A 22,813-nucleotide genomic window follows, 5' to 3' on the forward strand; every position below is an offset into this window, starting at 1 on the left:
CTATTCTGTAGAGGGGCGGGAAAAAGTGCGCTGTGGTGAGCGAGAATGGAAGCTATTTACTTGCGCCTTTCAGAGCCCGCAGCGAGCGACAATATGAAAGCGCCTTCCAGAATTCCACATAAAGGCAGGCGCTGCTGTGAAATCGAGCATAAAACACCTCTCTCGCCGCATAGCCCCGGGTCCACAGTCGCAGCTAATGCAGCTTCCGCGCACTAGCGTGCCGCACCCACTACGGCTTGTTGCCGAGTCTCGTCTGTCTTCATTATGGCAGGTGAGCAAGCAGCTAGTGGGCTGACGTTTCTCTCCCTGCAGCTGCCCGTGGAATTATGGGTAAGACCTACTTGCCCTGGCAGCCGTCAGCACTTCTGTCATTAAATGGAGATCAAATGACTAACAGATACATTTATTAAGAAACTTCTGGCAAAATCACTATTTGGAATTATCAGTAACCAAACAACCGGTTTCAGACATTGGGTGGACCATTTACAGTATTGCACCAGGGAGACACATCAGTTGACGATGGGGAGAGATTCTGACTGCATTTGCTCTCCACATCTATATCTACATTCCGAAAGCCAGCTTACGGTGTCTCGTGGAGGGTACTCCTGAAAGCACTATCTTTTCCCGTACCCGCTTCCTTTCGCGATTGGCGCGTTGAAAGAATGACGTTGCTGGTAAACCTCCTCATTAGCTCTAATATCTTTGATTTTCGCGTTGTGGTCTTTTCGTGAGACGTGTGCGGGAGGGAGTAATACTTTGCCTGTGTTTACTCTCGAAATTTATGCTTAAACCTCTCCGTGACCCACATCGGTTCTCTTGAGATGTCTACCACTGATGTTTGTTGATCATCTCCGTAACGCTCTCAAGTCTACTAAGTGATCCCGTGACGAAACGTGCCGCTGTATATTGGATTTTCTGTGTATCTTCTGCTAATGTTACTTGGTGAAGGTCTCAGACTGAAGATATGCACTCAAGAATCGGTCGAGCCAGTGTTTTGTGAACCACTTCTTTGATGGATGAATTACAGTATCCTGCGATTCTCTCAGTGAATATCAACCTGGACTTGTTTTTCCTACAATTTGTTTTACACTGTTACAACTTTAGGTCGTGCGCACCGTTACCATCAGCTATTTAATCGTTACTCCTAGCTACTTTACGTTAGTTTTTGTTTCCAGTGATTTGTCGCCAATAGAGTAATTTGTAACGCGGTCATAGGTATTAGCTAATCACTTATTCTGCTTAGTCAAATGTTGAGACGTGGCCATGAGTGCATCGAACTATTCAATGCCGTGTTACAACGAAACTGCTGCTTGCACATACAGTTCTTGAATCTTACTTTTACTTGCTTGTAGAATTTTTAAATCGGAGTTCTAAAACAGAAATCAACGTGATTCTTATTAACATGATAAATGGAAGGCTGACGAAGGCAATATCCATGATATATCTTCCTACCACAAAGCATAACGACATGAAAAACATAATCACGTGCAAATAATAGTGGTACTACTACTAATAAAAATAATACGTGCATACGCACATGTACGCGGTCCATATTTTTGATGATGCATAAGCAACACTGTAGTAAAATGTACTGTGCAACTAATCAAATCTATGTTAGTGCAGTGGCTAAAAAATTTTCATGAGAGACTTTATACGACTTTTTAAGTGCTACAGTTAATAGCGATTATGGTGATGGGTTATCGAATAAAATAAAGCGAGCTCATTATACTGTCTTTTCATAATAGGTAGAAGTGCACTTACGATGTCGGCGGTTTTCTTATTGACGTGTAGATGTTGGTAATGGCGCGATGAATCACGGGAAGCATATAGCGAATAACATTGTGCTTCTTCATTTATTGCGCTGCGTAAACAAATCGGCGTTGTGGCCTTGCTTCATATTTGATACTTTCAATGCACTTTGACTTTGCTGTGCTATTAGGTTCCTGCCTAACCACATACTAGAAAACCGTGACATATTCGTGGGAAAGAGCAAACTATTTTTCACAAGCAAGATTGTTATTTAATTGGGCTGTTGTTGTTGTTGTTATTGCTGTCTTCAGTCTGAAGACAGGTTTGATACAGCTATTATATCCTGTGCAACCCTCTTCATTTCTGCAACATGCATCCTTCTGAATCTGTTTACTGTACTCAACTCTTGGTGTCTCTCTACGATTCTTACCGCCCCCCCCCCCCCACACACACACTTCCCTCTTCATTTCCGAGTAACTACTGCAACCTACATCCTTCTGAATCTGCGTAGTGTATTCATCTCTTGGTCTCCCTCTACGATTTTTATCCTCCACCTTCCCAGCAGTACTAAATTGGTGATCCCTTACTGTCTCAGAATTTCTCATATCAACCGATTCCTTCTTTTAGTCAGGCTGTGCCACAGATTTCGTTTCTACCAAATTATATTCAGTACCTTCTCATTAGTTACGCGATCTACCCACCCAATCTTCAGCATTTTCCTGTAGCACCACATTTAGATGTAGATGTAGATTTCGAAAACTTCCATTCCATACTTATCTAAACTGTTTATCGTCCTTATTTCACTTCCAATCATGGCTACACTCCACACAAATATCTTCAGAAAATATGTCATAACATTTAAATCTATATTCGATGTTAGCAAATTTCTCTTCTTCAGAAACGCTTTTCTTGCCTTTGCCGTCCGTGGCAGTCACACACCCTATTAAGAACCATGTCCCGCCGTTTATAATATCCGGGATACCACCATAAATCGCGGTGACTGCTGTGTAATTAATGTCTTTGAATAAAAGTGTCAGTACTGTTCGTCTAATTGCGTATTTGTTTTAGTTTCATTCTGTACTATACTATAGCAGTTATTTCTGTGAGGTCCAAAATTCATCGAACTGTGATACATGGCAAGACATATCATGCGAAAAGTACTTTCGCTCTTATGATTTGCACACCAGTGTATAGTGTATTTAACTTATTTAAAATTTGTTAGATGGAAGGAAAAAATACGTTATGTATGACTGCTTGCAGTATGTGTGTATTGTCGTCTAGCATTTACTGTGACATTACAAATTAAACTCCAGCGTATTTCTACGTCTTTTTGGGCACTATATGTTAAGTTTATTTACATTCAAGGTTCACTACCAATCGATTTTCTCCCATGTGGAGATAATCAGCCTGTTAATAAGGTCAGAGCAGGCTAGGGGAAGCCGAACCGAACAAAATTTTCCACGTAATCACAGGACGGGAAATTCCCTGTAGTGGAGCTACGCCCATAAAACTACAGCCTGTCAACGACGAGCTCGTAGAAGTGTTTGCATTTAAACTAATTTGCCCCTGCTAATAGTCGTTATGCTAAAGAGCATAGTTAGGAATTAAACTAGCTGAATATAGTGTTTTCAGCTGAACAATCGAAGCTAGGCAAACTTTAAATTTCTGTCCATGGTTGGTTACGTTACACGCGCATTTTCTATGATGTATGCTGGGTAAAGCTTGACTATTAAAGCATCTACGCTAAACGAACGGTAATGCTATTAATTTGTAAAGGTAATAAATAAGCTGCGCTATAGAAACAGCAGTGTAGAAATATAGTCGGGTACAATATTCTTAATTATCAACTCTAAAGGTCACAAGTTTTACGTTTTTTCTGATTTACAGAGGGCATGACTGAACTTTTATTGTAACATTTCACATTTGTTGATCTGCTGACCTAAAACAATCGAGAAAAAGAGAACAGGATTTAATTATTAAACAAAAACGTTATTTCTTAAATACATTTTTACAGCAATTTCTTTAAATTCCTGCTCCCATGTCTGCGTCCTGCGTCGAAGAAATAACTGGCATGTTGCGAAAGAACGTGGCGGCCTAAAAATTGCTGCTACCAGCTGCTCACTGGTGTTGATTTTTCGCTGACCGCCTGTTGCTTTACTGTGATCGTTCCAAAACATATGTGGAGTAATGTCCTCTATTCGACGTCCCCTACCGTGCCCCGACCTTATCATCATGTTGTTTTCCTTCAGCCTGTATAAGACAATGTAACGCCTGAGTGTTTTATGGAAATACGCGGCTACAGTACTGCAAAAGTCAGGATACTTTAGATACAAAGTCTTGGTCACATTTTAATCTGTTTAAACAGTTTGCAGTTTAGGCTTTGCAGCCATCATCAGATCTGAAAAAAAAAAATAAGTACCGTACCAAAAATGGTTCAAATGGCTCCGAGCACTATGGGACTTAACTTCTGAGGTCATTAGTCCCCTAGAACTTACAACTACTCAAACCTAACTAACCTAAGGACATCACACACATCCATGCGCGAGGCAGGATTCGAACCTGCGACCGTTGCGGTCGCGCGGTTCCAGACTGTAGCGCCTAGAACCGCTCGATCACTCCGGCCGGCCAGTAGCGTGCAAGATTAGTAATTTTAAACTGAACGCAAAAGGTCTAAATGACCTTAGGGTCATCAACGGTGGCTGGAACCGATAAGCTGGTGACTGATCATCCAAAACTGTAGTTGCACGACAGTACAACTACCAGTACAAACGTAGAAGGACGTGTTCAGGATTAGTTTCAGGGTAGCAGTGGACAACAGAATAAGCCTTAAGAAATTAAAACAGTAGGTTTACTTTCAGTTAAAAAAATAGGGTAAGAGAAACAAAGCAATCTGTTCGAAAGGTCACATCTGTTGTGCCACAGTCTGTTGCTACCGTTTTACTCCACCCAATGCGCTGTTACTTGCTTCGATCCCCCTTGACAAGGCGACCACGAGGTAGCACAGGTACTGGTGTTCAAGACTACCCTAGGCGCTGTTTTCCATAGCAGCCATACTGAGGTCACCGGCGTATGAGGAGGGCTCCTGGTCTGCAGCTCGTAGTCGTGCGGTAGCGTTCTCGCTTCCCGCGCCCGGGGTTCCCGGGTTCGATTCCCGGCGGGGTCAGGGATTTTCTCTGCCTCGTGATGACTGGGTGTTGTGAGATGTTCTTAGGTTAGTAAGGTTTAAGTAGTTCTAAGTTCTAGGGGACTGATGACCATAGATGTTAAGTCCCATAGTGCTCAGAGCCATTTGAAGGGCTCCTGAACAAATCATTTGTTGACGTATCCTCGTATGAAAACGACGTTGGCCGCTCAGCGGAACTTTAGGACAACCAGCATGCTCCCATAGTTTTAACAGCTATTCGTATGAGTTACGGGATAGTGACAATCTACCTCACTTAGTGCTGTGTTTACGGCACTTCATTAATTATAAGTTCGAAAATAGTGTCGTGTCCCAACAACTTTCTAAGTTGCCACGCGTGATTTCACATTTAACACGTTCCGATACACCTGTATACTCATTGTCTTCCGACAGTTGGCGCTGTGTTGGGATTTCAGCTTACACGTGTCGCGACGCTTTACTATGTGCCACAATTCTATCGAGTGTGTCGGGAAACTTTGACCTACCTAGCAGTTTTAAAAATTATAAGTTGATATTACTATGCATTATTACTTTTTAACTCCTTAGTGCCAAATGTCGCGAATTCACGTCATTCCAATGCTCTGCTAATAATTGTAAGATCAACTGTTTTAGAGCACCAGTGCCAGTAAGTGTTGATTCTGCTTGAACCTATCAACGCTTCTGACAGATGCTGCATTCTCCTGAGTGTTTCCGGTACCTCTAAAGTGCCACGACTTTTGATTTTTATCACTCATCGGGAAGTTTACTCAGGCATTAAGGGGTTAACGTGGGCTGTAATAATTTATAAGCAGATCTGATACAGTCTGTCCAAGTCAGTGCCTACAAGAGTAGGCAACTGTCGATTCTGCCGATTCTCCTTGCCAGTAGCTCGAGCGCTGGTAAAACATGCACCACTGGTTGTCTTACTATTCCCACTTAGCAGGCGACTGAAAGCGCGCTGACAATTTAGTCACTTCCAGTATATACACGACCTAAGAACAGGTTTATTCATAAGTACGTTCAGGATTTCAAAAGAAGAATGCGCGAAAGCTGCAATACATCCAGAAAAGTGAGACATATCGGAGGATAGAGCATCTGTTCAAGCTTTGGTTCGTCATTCGTGCATTGACGTAGTTGCAGAGCGCAACAATAGGGGGAAGGCGTGTCAGACCTAGTAGACAAATGTTCTGCTCCATGTCGTCGCATCAAATTAGTTCGCGCCTGTTCAATGAACATACTTTTAATCGTGGGATGCTGTCGTTGCGTCGTTCCGGGCGACTTCAATGAACTGCACGAACGTACTGACGTTGCTTCCTGTGATAGTGATACCACACTACCCAATGACAAACGAGCCATTTCAGCAAGCTGTCCTATTGTCACACATCTGTCATTTTGGATGATTTGATCAATGGTCTCCTTATTCACATCACTCATTGCCGTCGATGGTCTACCGCATCGTGGATTGTCCAGTCGAGAGAAATCACCTTCTTTAAACCTCTGCAACCACCGCTGGATACTATTGCGATCCACTGTGTCCTCCCCATAAACAGGGAGCAACTTCCTGTGAATCGATGTGGCAGAGTCATCGCAGGTCTTAAAGAGGAACTCCATCACCGACCGTTGTCGCAAGACATCATCTACTTCACGGTCCATTATGGATCACCCGTAAATGAAAGAAAATATTTTTATATACCAACTTATAGCTAAATGTTCGAAGTATGTTCACCAAAATTTCATTCTCTTCTTGCAAAAATTATAAAAATTAGAGACGAATGTGCCAAACTTTTTGAACGCCCTTTGTAATTAAATATTTATGATTCTTGACAAATGTTCTGATTGCATGTCTATAATGTGCAGTGTCATCCGTGATGCCAATTACCTGAATCTCTTTCAGTTTCAATTAGTCAGTTGCTCTTAACTTTCAATGGGATGATAAATTTTTGGTCAGCGTATCATCAATCATTATTAGAATGTGACTCCAAAATTTCAATTGTGACCTCCTAAAAATGTCACTGACTTACTTAGTGTACTGTTATAAAGTATGAAATTTTCTTTTATTCTAAATTTCACATTTACTCATTGGATCAGAACTTTTTCTTAGAGTTTTACTGTGTTGCTTATTTGTGTCTTGATTTAGTAATGTAGCTCCGGTTACCAACTCTTCCATTGCGTACCATACTTGGGGTTTAGTTGTTGTGTTCGGTGATGGGTTGCATGATTTCTCCTAGGTATCTGAATTAGGTGCCTTAGATATGGGATTTCTTACAGACAGTCGTCCAGTGATATCTTCGCCCTTCCATATTTGAATCCTAAGATGTCCGATAGAGTGTCGTGCATTAATTCTGGTATGTCTGGTATTCGTTGGTACCGCTGTAGCCACGACAACGCAACCTTGGGATTTTTGAAAAACTGTATTTATGTTGTAACTGTCTCTGTAATTCTAATACAAGATGTCGGTGCGGGTCGTCAGTCGTGCTTGAATAGCATAGTCTGTAGAGCACTGTGTTGCGAAAGGCAAAGGTCCCAGATTTGAGTCCGAGTCCGGCACACAGTTTTAATCTGCCACAAATTTTCTAATTAAAAGTTTTGGACATTAGGAAACTAAGTGCTTTCTTTTTGTTTGGGGCATATCCAAACAATATGCGTACGCAGTTATAAATAACAGTCGCTGTATTGGAACCATCAATATATTTTTCGATCTCTACATCTACATACTGTGCAAGCTACCATATGGTATTACTGCTGGACATTCCGCTTCGTGTCCCACTCACAAATGGAGCGAGGCAAAAAAGACTGCCGGCCGCTGTGGCCTAGCGGTTCTAGGCGCTTCAGTCCGGAACCACGCGGCTGCTACGGTCGCAGGTTCGAATCCTGCCTCGCGCATGGATGTGTTGATGTCCTTAGGTTAGTCAGGTTCAAGTAGTTCTAAGTCTAGGGGACTGATGACCTCAGATGTTAAATTCCATAGTGCTTGGAGACATTTGAACCATTTTTGAAAAGCGACTGTCTGTATGCTTCAGTACGAGCCCTGATTTCTCTTAACTTGTTTTCGCGGTCATTGTGCGAGATGTGTGTTGGTGGCAGTAGTATAATCCTGGAGTCTGTCCCAAATGCCGGTTCTCTAAATTTTCTCTCTAGTATTTCGCGGTAAGAACGTTTTCTTCCTTCCAGGGATTCCCAGTTGAGTTCACGGAGCATTTATGTAACACGCGGATGTTGATCGAACTTCATTTCTTTCTGAGTCATCGATCTTCTGACAGACTTGATGCAAACTGCCACCAATTCCTCTGTTGTGCCTGCCTCTTCATCTCAGAATATCAGTTCCACTCTGCGACCACAGTTACGTGTTGGATGTATTCCAATCTTTTCTTCACTTGCAGATTTTACACTCCGCAGATGGCTCTACTAACTTGCAAGCACGTCCCTGACGTCTGAGCAGATGTCATATCATCCTGTCCCTTCTCTTGTCGTTTCTTCCTTCCTTCGACGATTCTGTGGAGAACCTCCGGTAACAAATGCAGGCGCGCCTCTGAATTGCTTTGTTATCATCCTTTAATCCGATTTTGTGGGGGAACTCAAACTCGAACAGTACTCAAGAATGAGCAGTACAAATGTTATGTACACGGTTTCCTTTATAGACGTGCTATGTTTTCCCAGAATTATCCGAATAAACCGAAACCGATCATTCACCTTCCCTGCAATCTACCTTACATGCTCGATCGAGTCGACGTAGTTTTGCAAAGTTACGCCTAGATATTTAACCGACATGACTATGTCAAACAGCACACTGGTAGCACTGTGTTCGATTATTACAGGATTTCTTTTCCTACTCATCTCCACTGACTTACATTTTTCCATCTTTAGAGACAGTAGTCATTCACCACACCAAATAGAAATCTTGTATCCTCCTACAGTCACTCGAAGTGGACACTTCCCCGTATGAAACTTCCTGGCAGATTAAAACTGTGTGCCGGACCGAGACTCGAACTCGGGACCTTTGCCGCCAGTACTGGCGGAATTAAAGCTGTGAGGACGGGGAGTGAGTCGTGCTTGGGTATATCAGTTGGTAGAGCACTTGCGGAAGAATGTTCCATAACAATCTCCATCAAAGAAAAATCGCATAAGCGTACAAAACACTAAAGCAGACTTCGGCATCTGAGAGGGTTGCCTGTAATTGCGTTACTTTGTAATACGATATAAAAATAAATGACTTTGAAACAAAAAAATGAGGATTGCGAAGTCTGCAAACATTTCAGAAAATAGTAGTATTGTCAATGTAACGCTAAAATTATTCATCTTATGATCTGCGTCTGCTTTTGCGATATATTGCAATGAAAACAACATGGATACATTTTATTCATGTCAGTCCCTAATGTAGCCGGCGGTTAACTTGCGACTGTTCTTTGTTGCAGACCTGGAGCCCGGGGCCCTGCGGCAGTTCGGCGCCGACGTAGACCCAGCTAATGGTGAGTGGTAGCACCAGGGTCTGCTGTTCTCTATGGACTCTGGTGAACCGAGAGATAATTCCAGCTATCCGCCGTCTTCCATCCGTGACAGGTCGACTGCGTGTTCAAGGTCGACAGCTGACTGACTCTTGCAGACTGGGATGTCTTCGGGTCATAACCTCACTTTACGTAACACAGTAGATTGCCATTGCGGAGGACATCGTTCTGACACAGCCTTAACTGTGCTCGTAATTTTCTGATCTATTTGATACCAGATACGCTGAGTACATATACTCGTGTGGAGATGTCAGAATGAATCCAGAGTGCACGCCCAGTTCTGAGTTTTGTGTTCGTGCCAAATTTTTCAAACATTTATCGGAAAGCAGGAGAACATACACATATTTAATTTGTGGTGATGTATAGGTGGTATTGCTTCCTGTGCATTACATCACACAGCAGAGTGATTCCTCTATTGCAGACTGTGCCGGATGTCTAACTACCTCGGTACAGGCAATCGTGTACTACTAGAAGGCTATTTTTGAATGAGTAATTAAGTAATAATGTTGCCGAATTAAAACATTGACTACATTACGAACATTTATCGCAGGAATATTTCAGTGCCACAAATAACCTTTACGCAAAAAAAGTTAATGAGTGACTCACATAAAGAAATTTTTATTTACTATATTAAATTTTAAGGGAAATGTAGCTCATTTCTTTTTCAATGACAAATTTATTGTCATCTTGCAAGCTCAAAGGACTGATATTCTACGAGCGACATTTAAATTTCGATTATACAGGGTGTTTCAAAAATGACCGGTATATTTGAAACGGCAATAAAAACTAAACGAGCAGCGATAGAAATACACCGTTTGTTGCAATATGCTTGGGACAACAGTACATTTTCAGGCGGACAAACTTTCGACATTACAGTAGTTACAATTTTCAACAACAGATGGCGCTGCAAGTGATGTGAAAGATATAGAAGACAACGCAGTCTGTGGGTGCGCCATTCTGTACGTCGTCTTTCTGCTGTAAGCGTGTGCTGTTCACAACGTGCAAGTGTGCTGTGGACAACATGGTTTATTCCTTAGAACAGAGGATTTTTCTGGTGTTGGGATTCCACCGCCTAGAACACAGTGTTGTTGCAACAAGACGAAGTTTTCAACGGAGGTTTAATGTAACCAAAGGACCGAAAAGCGATACAATAAAGGATCTGTTTGAAAAATTTCAACGGACTGGGAACGTGACGGATGAACGTGCTGGAAAGGTAGGGCGACCGCGTACGGCAACCACAGAGGGCAACGCGCAGCTAGTGCAGCAGGTGATCCAACAGCGGCCTCGGGTTTCCGTTCGCCGTGTTGCAGCTGCGGTCCAAATGACGCCAACGTCCACGTATCGTCTCATGCGCCAGAGTTTACACCTCTATCCATACAAAATTCAAACGCGGCAACCCCTCAGCGCCGCTACCATTGCTGCACGAGAGACATTCGCTAAAGATATAGTGCACAGGATTGATGACGGCGATATGCATGTGGGCAGCATTTGGTTTACTGACGAAGCTTATTTTTACCTGGACGGCTTCGTCAATAAACAGAACTGGCGCATATGGGGAACCGAAAAGCCCCATGTTGCAGTCCCATCGTCCCTGCATCCTCAAAAAGTACTGGTCTGGGCCGCCATGTCTTCCAAAGGAATCATTGGCCCATTTTTCAGATCCGAAACGATTACTGCATCACGCTATCTGGACATTCTTCGTGAATTTGTGGCGGTACAAACTGCCTTAGACGACACTGCGAACACCTCGTGGTTTATGCAAGATGGTGCCCGGCCACATCGCACGGCCGACGTCTTTAATTTCCTAAATGAATATTTTGATGATCGTGTGATTGCTTTGGGCTATCCGAAACATACAGGAGGCGGCGTGGATTGGCCTCCCTATTCGCCAGACATGAACCCCTGTGACTTCTTTCTGTGGGGACACTTGAAAGACCAGGTGTACCGCCAGAATCCAGAAACAATTGAACAGCTGAAGCTGTACATCTCATCTGCATGTGAAGCCATTCCGCCAGACATGTTGCCAAAGGTTTCGGGTAATTTCATTCAGAGACTACGCCATATTATTGCTACGCATGGTGGATATGTGGAAAATATCGTACTATAGAGTTTCCCAGACCGCAGCGCCATCTGTTGTTGACAATTGTAACTACCGTAATTTCGAAAGTTTGTCTGCCTGAAAATGTACTGTTGTCCCAAGCATATTGCAACAAACGGTGTATTTCTATCGCTGCTCGTTTAGTTTTTATTGCCGTTTCAAATATACCGGTCATTTTTGAAACACCCTGTACATATTTATATGTATATATAGTTTTCAGCGAACCGTAATAATAGAACGCTTTTCTACTGAAAACTGATGTATATGACGCTGTCTTCAAACAGAACCACTGCAGACCACTATCACACTTGTTGTTGACCTCTTGTAAAAACCAGACTTGTGTCTAGAAAATCGCCATCTTTGTATTTTCTACCGTTATTACTTTTAGTTTGGCAACATTTTAGCCTTGCCGGCTCGTAAAACGACAATTGTGCTGTTTTTATATACGAAAAAACGTAATTTAAAGTGACAGTCACTACGTTTACATAGGGCTCCCAATTCCGGTTTTCGTTAACCGATTTGCCAACACCGGTTCTGGTTCATTAAGTAAACATTTAAATATCAATTTTGTAAAAGTGGTTCTACGTGCTGGATTTCCTCATCTACAATCGATATTCACCCCCATGTAAACGCTCTGCCGTTCTTGAAACTTGCTTGGTTTGTGACGTTCCTACAACTTCTAAAAATGTCGGCTGATTTGGAGAGAATGACTATTTGTTCAGCAAAGGAGGAGAAATATTGGACTGACGAAAAAGATATCTTCTATTTTTAATTAAGGGATGCAGCCATCCAGTGACTGGTTGCCAGAAGACGTTCTCGTAAAACAACTGACCAGCGGTAAACCGTTATATGGCGGGACTAGCAATATCGACTCAGGCCTCAACATGTAAAGTAGACAGCAAAAATTGTTTTCCTCCATTCGTTTTCGGCTTTTGGGAGTTATGGTGAGTGTAAACGCAGCATTTGCTCCTTTACTTCATTGACACAGCATCCAGTAACCGAGTAATTGCGCAGATTGTGAACTTCATGGCTTTGAACCCTGTATAATGCACTCGACCAAAAGGTAAGTAGTTACTGGACTTTGTTGTACTTGTGGCGTTTGTTAGTTTTATTCTTATATAAAAATGTATCCGTACTGGCCAAGAATATTACACAGTATACCGCCCTTCTCGTGACATTCTTTTTCTGTATTATCCAAGGAGACAGTTTCCTTCCTACGTTCGATCACACTTGACGGAGGGTGAAGGAGTACCTACAACAGATCTGGGACGTGGCTTTCGTATAAGGCCGCCGGGACGTCCAGATAGTCGTCGTTATATTGACTGAAAATGTTGTATTGTATTGTATTGTATGTTAACCGGGGTCCTAGAAACGACGGAGAGGCTCCGTCCCCGCCGCAGCCGCAGTGGTCCGCAACCTCAAGACGACTACGACAGTCCACTTCACCCCTCCGCCGCCCTACACCGAACCCAGAGTTATTGTGCGGTTCGGCCCCCGGTGGACCTCCCACCCCCCTAGGGAACGTCTCACACCAGACGAGTGTAACCCCTATGTTTGCATGTTAGAGTAATAGTGGTGTACGCGTACGTGGAGAGCTTGTTCGCGCAGCAATCGCCGACATAGTGTAGCTGAGGCGGAATAAGGGAAACCAGCCCACATTCGCCGACGCAGATGGGAAACCGCCTAAAAACCATCCACAGACTGGCCTGCTCACCGAACCTCGACACAAGTCCGCCGGGCGGATTCGTGCCGGGGACCAGGCGTTCCTTCCCGCTCCGGAAAGCCGTGCGTTAGACCGCTAGGCTAACCGGGCTGGCGTGCAACTGTAAATGTTAGCTGTGTTTTTACCTGCTGTAAGCACCCGGGTTGTAGCAACCGTGGGAGTACACTACCGGATCAGAATATCTGGACACCTTTTAGTGGATACTGACGTGAGGTGCATCCACCCTTCGGCTTTATGACTGCGTCATTCTGCTGGTGCCACTTTGAGTGGTGGCTGAATGTCTGTGGAGGAATGACAACCTCTTCTTCCTCAAGTGCCGAAACCAGAAGAGACAGCTATGTTTGACGCTGGGATCTGGAGAGAAGTACAAGTTATACCTCATCCCAAGGGTGCTTCATCGAGTCTCTAGACAGGCCAGTCCATTTCAGGAATGTTATTGCCCACGAATATTGCCTCACAGATGCTGCTCTATGACAGAGTGCGTTGTCATGCTGGAACAGTCCTCGTCTCCGAACTGCTACTCTACGGCGCTCAGTACATAATACGATAAAATGACTTCATATAATTCAGCGTTCAGCGTTTTTTTAAGCGCGGAAGGGGACCACACCCTAACCACGAAAAGTATGGCTTACCGTAAGACCACCTCCTCCGTACTTCACTATTGGCATTACACACGACGCCGGGTAACGTTCTCCAGGTATTCGCCAAGCGCACTCTCTTCCATCGGTTTACCTCTGTGTATAGTGTGATTCGTCACTCCAGATCACTCGTTTGTGGCCATCCAGTGTCCAGTGCCGTCGCTATTTACACCGCCTCAAACGCCGCTTAGCATTAGCTAAAGAAATGTTTAGCTTATGAGCAGCTCGATTTTCCCTATTCTTTTAACTTTCTATGGGTTGAATTTTGCTAGCTGGTTGGTCATCTGGCAGCGTTTTGGAACTCACTAGTGATTCCTTCCGCTGATTTTATGCTGTTTCTTCCAACCACTCTCTGCAATGTTCGACGGTCCCTGTCCGTCACGAACATTCGACCTCGGCAAATTTAAAAGGGCTGAAATGTCCCTGACGGATTTGTTAGTCAGATGACATCTAATGACTAGTCCATTGCGCTCTCCTGACCGAGCCACTCTAATGCTGCCGCTTGTCTATCGACAAGGCAATACTCCCCGCCTTCTCTCATATTGTCCGGTCCGACTCTCGTGCCATCTAGTTGTCAATTCCGCATTACGTAGGGGTATCCGGATACGTTTGATCAGGTAGTGTACAGCCTGTGTATGTACACTCATGCTCATAAATTAAGGATAATGCTGATCCATGGTGAAGCAACGCTCTGGTGGGCGGTTTGCGGGTTTAAATCACCTCGGGGTATGACCATGAGGTGCATTTGACCTGCGGTCGTCGCTCGGTGGTGCTGGCAGCAGGCCACATACGCAGAGCTGTGTTGGTGCACGTCAGAGTACGGTGCAGTGAGTAAGTGTGCAGACGTTTTCAGACGTGCTAATGGTGGCTGTGTGTTGAAAGTGGATCAAAGAACACATAATGATGATGTTATGAGGGGTAGAATACTAGGGCGACTGTAGGCTGGTCAAACACAGCAGGTCGTAGCACGGGCCTTCCGTGTGCCACAAAGTGTGACCTCAAGATTATGGCGCCGGCCGCGGTGGCCGTGCGGTTCTGGCGCTGCAGTCTGGAACCGCGGGACTGCTACGGTCGCAGGTTCGAATCCTGCCTCGGGCATGGGTGTGTGTGATGTCTTTAGGTTGGTTAGGTTTAAGTAGTTCTAAGTTCTAGGGGACTTATGACCTAAGATGTTGAGTCCCATAGTGCTCAGAGCCATTTGAACCATTTTTTTTCAAGATTATGGCAACGATACCAGCAGACAGGAAACGTGTCCAGGCGCTACAGTACGGGACGTCCACAGTGTACAACACCACAACAAGACCGATATCTCACCATCAGTGCCTGCAGAAGGCCACGGAGTACTGCAGGTAGCCTTGCTCGGGACCTTACCGCAGCTACTGGAACTGTTGTCTCCAGACACACAGTCTACAGACGACTGAACAGACATGGTTTATTCGCCCGGAGACCTGCAAGGTGCATTCCATTGACCCCTGCTCACAGGAGAGCCCGTAAAGCCTGGTGTCAAGAACACAGTACGTGGTCATTGGAACAGTAGTCCCAGGTGATGTTCACGGACAAGTCCAGGTATAGTCTGAACAGTGATTCTCGCCGGGTTTTCATCTGGCGTGAACCAGGAACCAGATACCAACCCCTTAATGTCCTTGAAAGTGGCCTGTATGGAGGTCGCGGTTTGATGGTGTGGGGTGGCTCAAATGGCTCTGAGCACTATGGGACTTAACTTCTGAGGTCATCAGTCCCCTACAACTTAGAACTACTTAAACCTAACCAACCGACATCACACACAGCCATGCCCGAGGCAGGATTCGAACCTGCGACCGTAGCGGGTGTGGGGTGAGATTATGAATGGTGCACGTACACCCCTACACGTCTTTGACAGAGGAACTGTAAGAGGTCAGGTATATTGGGACGTCATTTTGCACCACTAAGTCCGCCTTTTCAGGGGTGCAGTGGGTCCCACCTTCCTCCTGATGGATGATAACGCACGGCCCCACCGAGCTACCATCGTGGAGGATCTGGTACCGCGCGCCGCGGAATTTGAATCCCCGCCAGACATCATGGACGTAGAAGACCTCTAGAGGTCTCTGCACCGTCGCGCTGTGGCGGCGCACGCGTCCTGACCCGCATTTAGTGTGAGGGCGCCACAGTGGAACACGTGGTTCCAGCGGCCAATAGCGGCGCCCCCCGATAGAGTATTTAAGCGCCTGCCTCTCGCTCAGTCAGCCCCCCCCCCCCACCCCTCTTATGGGTCCTCCTCCTCCATCGGCTCCTTTCCCGCCTCCCCCCCCCCTTCGCTTTTCCTCTCCTTCCCCCCTTTTTTATTTTCCCATCATCTGTACCGTTTCCCCCCACCTGCTCTCGGCTGTGGTATGTCACATTTGCCAACTTTTTAGTGCAGTGTTTCAGTGACTGTTCAGTGTTGTTCGTCTTTCTCGTGTTGCGAACAGAAACCATGCTGTCGCTAGGTGTGAATTTTATATCGTTTGCGAACAGAAACCAGACTGTCGCCGTGTTTTTTTTAATTTTCTGTCTATTGTTTTACATGTCTGCTTCGTATGTATTTTATCATCCCTCTGTTCTTTGTTTTAAGTTCCACCTTTTTTCGCCATGTTACTCTTTAAGTCTCCGATTTTATCGCCTGTTTTTATTATTTATTCTCTTCATCTTTTTAACAAAGTCTGTAGGCTGAAGAGCGGCATACTAAGCTGCTGCCAGCCCGCCCCCTTCGGGGGGAATTGAAATTCAATAAAGAAAAAAAACAGAAAAGAAAAAAGCTCAGTAAGCGAGTCTAATCGTTCCGTGAGTCTCGACACATCGCCTCGACAACAGACAGCATGTTTATCGTTCTTTGTTTTCATTATTAGTAGACGTCTTGGATTCGTTTGGTTGTCTCTGTCACTCCGTTGCTTCTTGCGTGTTGTCGTCGTAAGGTCTCTCTCCATCGTCCGTTCGTTTGTTTGTTCGCGGGCCGATCTCCGTTTGGTCCCGCCGCGCTTTTTCGGCCACCCCGCGACCGTTCCGGTCGCGGTCACAACAGGTTACAAGAGAGGAGTTGCTTGAAACAGAAGATATCAGGCGAATGGAGTGGCCTGCCTGTTCTCCAGACCTAAACCCCATCGATCATGTCTGGGATGCTCTCGGTCGACGTATTGCTGAACGTCTTCAAACCCCTAGGACACTTCAAGATTTCCGACAAGACTGGTGCAAGAATGGGAGGCTATACCCCAGCAGCTGCTCGACCACATAATCCAGAGTACGCCAACCCGTTGTACGGCCTGTGTACGTATGCATGGTGATCATATCCCATATTGATGTCAGGGTACATGCGCAGGAAACAGTGGCGTTTTGTAGCACATGTGTCTCGGGACGGTTTTTTCTACTTTTCACCAATACCGTGGACTTACAGATCTGTGAAATGTGTCTACCCTATGTGCCTGTTATTAGCGCCAGTTTTGTGTAGTGCCACGTTGTGTGGCACCACATTCTGCAATTATCCTTAATTTATTAGTATGAGTGTACATTATAATTAAGGACATGATGCCCAATGGTCCCTTCAGTGCAGATGCACATTAGACTCGAACTCTTATAGGAATCGACGATACCGCGAGTAATGAGGCTAATAACCAGAGGCACTACATCAGTAGTGTGTGGTGTAAGTTGAGGATTTAGGTCTGACGAGTGCTTTGCTACGGTGGTCCGCGCGGTTGTGGTGAACATTGTGTTCGCATGGCCTAGTACTCAGCGCATCTGCCTTGTAAGCAGGAGAACTGGATTCATATCCAAGCCCAGTGCAAATTTTCAGCTTACCCTACTGATATTTGCGGTAGCGTTCTCGCTTCCCGTGCCCGGGTTCCCGGGTTCGATTCCCGGTGTGGTCAGGGATTTTCTCTGCCTCGTGATGACTGGGTGTTGTGTGATGTCCTTAGGTTAGTTAGGTTTAAGTAGTTCTAAGTTCTAGGGGACTGATGACTATAGATGTTAAGTCCCATAGTGCTCAGAGCCATTTGAACCTACTGATATAAATCAATGCCCGCTGGCAGCTAATGTCTCGAATTGCTTTGTGTCTTGTGTGTATGCCCTGGATACCTTGAGGAAGTGGGCAATGCATTGATGGTGCTGAAGGTCGAGAGCAAAGTCCACTGTTGTCTCCAACATAAACCCTAATGTTTGTTTGACGCAGACCTGTCCCTTGACAGCTGTCTTTATTTGAGCACACGTGCTACATGGCGCGTCATCAACGGCACGTCGCAGGTGCTCAAATTTTGTTTTCCCCTCGCGATCGATGAGTGATGTGATTTGTGCTCAATTATCGTATCTCTGAGATTCATTATGTACTTTATTCTAACAAATGGATACCCTAGTGCAGACGTATAACACCTAGTGAAAATGATTTTATAATAAGTAGACGTGTCCTTTCCTCCACATATAAAGCTAATTTCTCTCTAAAACTCTCGTTTTGTGTGCCATCGGTGTCTGAAGACTGACGAATGCAAAGACAATAGCAGCAAAAGACGCTGAAGAAACATTCCCGTGTAACAGACACTTATGATCAGCAGATTCACAAGAGTCATAAATGAGATACTATTTGGCAAATAGGTGAACTTTTGAAACTTCCTAGCAGATTAAAACTGTGTGCCGGGCTGAGACTCGAACTCTGGACCTTTGCCTTTCGCGGGCAAGTGCTCTACAATTCTGGAAACTTCACCCAGGCTAAGCCATGTCTCCGCAATATCCTTTCTTTCAGGAGTGCTAGTTCTGCAAGGTTCGCAGGAGAGCTTCTGTAAAGTTTGGAAGGTAGAAGACGAGGTACTGGCAGAAGTAAAGCTGTGAGGACGGGGTGTGAGTCGTGCTTGGGTAGCTCAGTTGGTAGAGCACTTGCCCGCGAAAGGCAAAGGTCCCGAGTTCGAGTGTCGGCCCAGCAGACAGTTTTAATCTGCCAGGAAGTTTCATATCAGCGCACACTCCGCTGCAGAGTGGAAATCTCATTCAGGTGAACTTTTACTTGAAACAAAATATCATAATTCTCAAAACAGAAGTTGCTGTATGCCTATTCGTCACGAAAGGGCGAAAAGCAGTTTCAGTGACATATTTATTTTGGTAAATATTCCAGATGATCACATGCAGACCTTAGGTAATTTTTCTTCATGAGCTGCTTTATGTATAGCGATGACGAAGCTCCTGCAGGACTCTTCTGGCTTCACTGGCAGCACTGCTATTACTGTTCTGTCGTCATCAGAGGGTAGGGTAGGCATTTGACGTTGATTTGTTTGCTTTTAGTTCGCATATGTATTTCAGGTAATTATTTCGCTTTCATTATGTTTAAAAAGTGTCTGTAAAGTGTGGAAGTTATAATGTATGGAGCGATGTATAGGAACATAGAGACATGAGGCAGACTTGAGGAACGAAATCACAGCGTAATATACAAAGTGGTCAGAAACAGTCTCAAAAGATTGTAGTGGTGTTGCTGCGTGGGTAAATAAATTGTTAAGAAAAAAATCGATACGTTGTGCCGTTTCCCAGTTAATTAACATTGATGTTAGCCAATCACGCCGTGGTGCGCGCAAATTCAAGCGCCCCGCCCGATACAATTAATGTCAGTTGTTCTCACGCATGGGTGATAGCGCACGAGACTCCTCGGGTTTTGGCCGGGTTCGATCCTTACTACCGTCCCATGTCCAATTCTTGTATCGCTCTCTTGTTCGGTTTTAGGAAACGAAACGAGGAACACGTTTGGCGACACCGTCTCCGGCGGGCCGCTTGAGTCTGTGTACGCAACGGGCTGAGTTGCAACGTATCGAATTTTTTTCTGAACCATTATTTCTCAGCACAACCTAGCCTGCAACATCCCTACAACCTTTTCAGACTGTTTCAGACCACCATGTATTTTTCAGTCAAGTGAAAACGATAGAGTAAAGTAGTATACTGATTAACAAATTTCAAAAATAATCGCATTAAGTGTTAATACATTTATCCTTTTAGGGAACATGCTTGTACACAGCCGTGCAGATCTTCATATGAAGCAAATCGATGGCAACGAATGTCTTTCTTCAATGTTCCATAAATATGGAAATCGCATGGGGAAAGATCGGGATTGTATGAAGGATGTGTAATGGTTTCCCAGCGACACTTCTGCAGCGTAGCCTTGGCAACGCCGGCGCGGTCATTATCCGATGCCGTCTGCCAACATTCCTGGGCATTTGGACTTTCTGGCACGCTTCAATTTTTGCAGAAGTGGCCACGTAACGTTGTGCATTAATTGTGTCGCCGTGTTCCAGAAATGCAATGAGCGGCAGACCCTTTCAGTCAAAGAAAAAAGTCATCATGACTTTCCCGGAGGTGGCGCGCCTATTGTTTCGCCTACACTGCAGAAGTTTCGCTGGGAAGCCCTTACACGTCCTCCACACAGTCGCAATATCTCCCCGTGCGATTTCCACGTTTTTGGAGCCATGAAGACATTTGTGGCCATCGATTTGGTTGGGACGAAGAGGTGCGTGCCTGGGTACAATTATGACTCCGTAGCCAACCGCAAACACTTCGTCACGAAGGCATTGACCGTCTGTCTCACAGTGGGGTAAAGATGTGAACAGTTAAGCCGATTCCTTTTGAAATTATAAAGAGTTTAGTTCCATCCGTATAGTTTTCATTTGACTGCCCTGTTTTAACAATACCCAAGAGAAACACTTTTCGAAGAACTCTGTTTAGAGACCGGATATTGAGCATGATTCTCGAACCTCAAGCTATGACGATAACTTTTTGTTTTGATAAGAGGAAAGCTTCATCACGTTCGCCGTGCTTGTCTGACGTCACACAGCTCTACACGAGTTGTAATCGAGGTACGATCGATATCGCGATAAAGCGTACCGCACGCCGCCGTCACTTGCGTAAGCGACCCGCTGGTGCGTGGCACACGGCGAGCTCTCGCCTGCGTAAATAGACACGGACGCACACACACACACACACACACACACACACACACACACACACAAACATGATCACGCACTGCGGCGTCTCACTGCGCTCCCAGAAACAGCTGTAACTCTCACTCATCGCAGCGTGCGCGTGTAGTTCATACAGCGTTGCAGCAAGCTACAGAATGGAAATTTAATGTTCAAAAATTCATGGTAACCTGTAGGTAAAATACGAGAGTCACTCCAAAAGGAATGCGCACTATTTTTTTTTAATTCATCTTTTATTCTAGATGTTTGAAAGTTTTACAGTGTGTAGATACTCTTTAGGAACAATATTTTCATTTCTCCACATAATTTCCATCCCTCTCAACTGCCTTATGTCATCTTGGAACCAGCGCCTGTATACCCGCACGCTAAAATTCTGGGCCAACCTGTTGGAGCCACTGTTTGGCAGCGTGCACAAGGGACTCATCATCTTCAAACCTTCTTCCACGAAGAGAGTCTTTCAGTTTCCCAAAGAGATGATAGTCACATCGAGCCAAAGGTACTAAAGAACAAAGGAACTAAGCTTAAACGTTCACGTCAACATGTAACGACACACACCAACGATACTGCTGACGCTGGCTGAGATAAACGAAACAGTGGAACGTTGGGAGAGTCCACTTGAAGGGAAGTAACCCAGGCAGGCGAACAATCATACGGCACGCGCTGCTAACAATCATACGGCACTGCAGAGAGACTTTTTGAACACCCCGTATATGTGGAAATCCCAAGTAGCCTCACGGTTCACAGTCCACGCTAAACTGTTTGTTCTTCTCTAACTGGCTGCGTAAGTCAGTCCAGAGGTCAGAGAACGGGCTTCAGCAGAACCATGACCATTAAAGCACTATGCAGCTCAAACCAACCTTTAGGTTGAGACAGATTTATTTTTTCTGTCATACACTTCATTTGTAACTGTGAAACATAACTTTCGTCGTAAAGTACAGATTCTCCATGCGAATTTCACATTTTTCACCAACCCGAGGTTCACTTCCCAACAGACATATATGCGGGCGATTGAGGTACTATAACCCTTTCTGCGAGAAAGGTAGCCTTCATTTCAACAGGAGATACAAGAATTGTAATACGAGGGCGTGCTCAAATGTACTGCCTCCGAATTTGTCAAGTGAAAACTCATAAAGCTTCTTAAATAAACCGACATTAATAACATTCTACATATTTATTCATCACCTCTACGTACAGAGTGATCGTTAAGTAAACCGACAAACTGCAGACAGATTTCTCACTGGAAATGGAGGAGAAAACATGCTATGAACATGTGTCCGGAAATTCATTGTTGCCACGGTAGATAGCACCTCTGAGCACGTGGCGTGTGTTTCTTGTGTGTTGCGGACTGTGCGGTTGAGGCAGCGCGCTGTAAGCAGCAGAATGGTCTGGTATTCATGTCGGGAACAAGCCGATATGGTGTCTGTGTGCGGCCAAGCAAATGAAAACGGCCGAGAAGCAGCACGGCTACGCCAAAACAAGTATTCTCGTAAACACGAACCATATCACACAACATTTAAAGTCCTTTTTGGGCTTTAGTGTAATCATGGCTCCTTACAGATAGACGAACGTGCAGGGAGGCGGCGGATTGTGCGAACAAAGATTTGGAGGGCCGAGTTCTATAGGGTATTGAGACGAACCCTAGCACGAGGGTCACTCCAAAAGAAATGCACACTATGTTTTTTTTTTAAATCCATCTTTTATTCTAGATGTTTGAAAGTTTTTCAGTGTGTAGATACACCCTTTACGAACAATATTTTCATTTCTCCACATAATTTCCATCCCTCTCATCTACCTTACGCCATCTTGGAACCAGCGCCTGTATACCCGCACGGTAAAATTCTGGACCAACCTGTTGGAGCCACTGTTTGGCAGCGTGCATAAGGGAGTCATCATCTTCAAACCTTGTTCCACGAAGAGAGACTTCCAGTTTGCCAAAGAGATGATAGTCACATGGAGCCATGTCAGAACTGTAAGGCGGGTGTTTCAG

The 22,813-nt window shown here is 44.8% G+C and overlaps 1 protein-coding gene across 2 annotated transcripts in view; it reads left to right on the top strand.

The window, feature by feature from the left end:
• The window catches only part of LOC126259652 (neural proliferation differentiation and control protein 1), a 1,177,794-nt gene that overhangs the window by 395,984 nt on the left and 758,997 nt on the right, over positions 1–22,813 (top strand). For both annotated transcript variants that reach the window (XM_049956584.1, XM_049956583.1), the window contains exon 2: positions 9,322–9,375. In XM_049956584.1, coding sequence (XP_049812541.1) covers positions 9,322–9,375 — 54 coding nt within the window. The remainder of the gene's footprint in view (positions 1–9,321; positions 9,376–22,813) is intronic.

Source organism: Schistocerca nitens, chromosome 5 (genome assembly GCF_023898315.1).
Source record: "Schistocerca nitens isolate TAMUIC-IGC-003100 chromosome 5, iqSchNite1.1, whole genome shotgun sequence".
NCBI lineage: Eukaryota > Metazoa > Arthropoda > Insecta > Orthoptera > Acrididae > Schistocerca > Schistocerca nitens.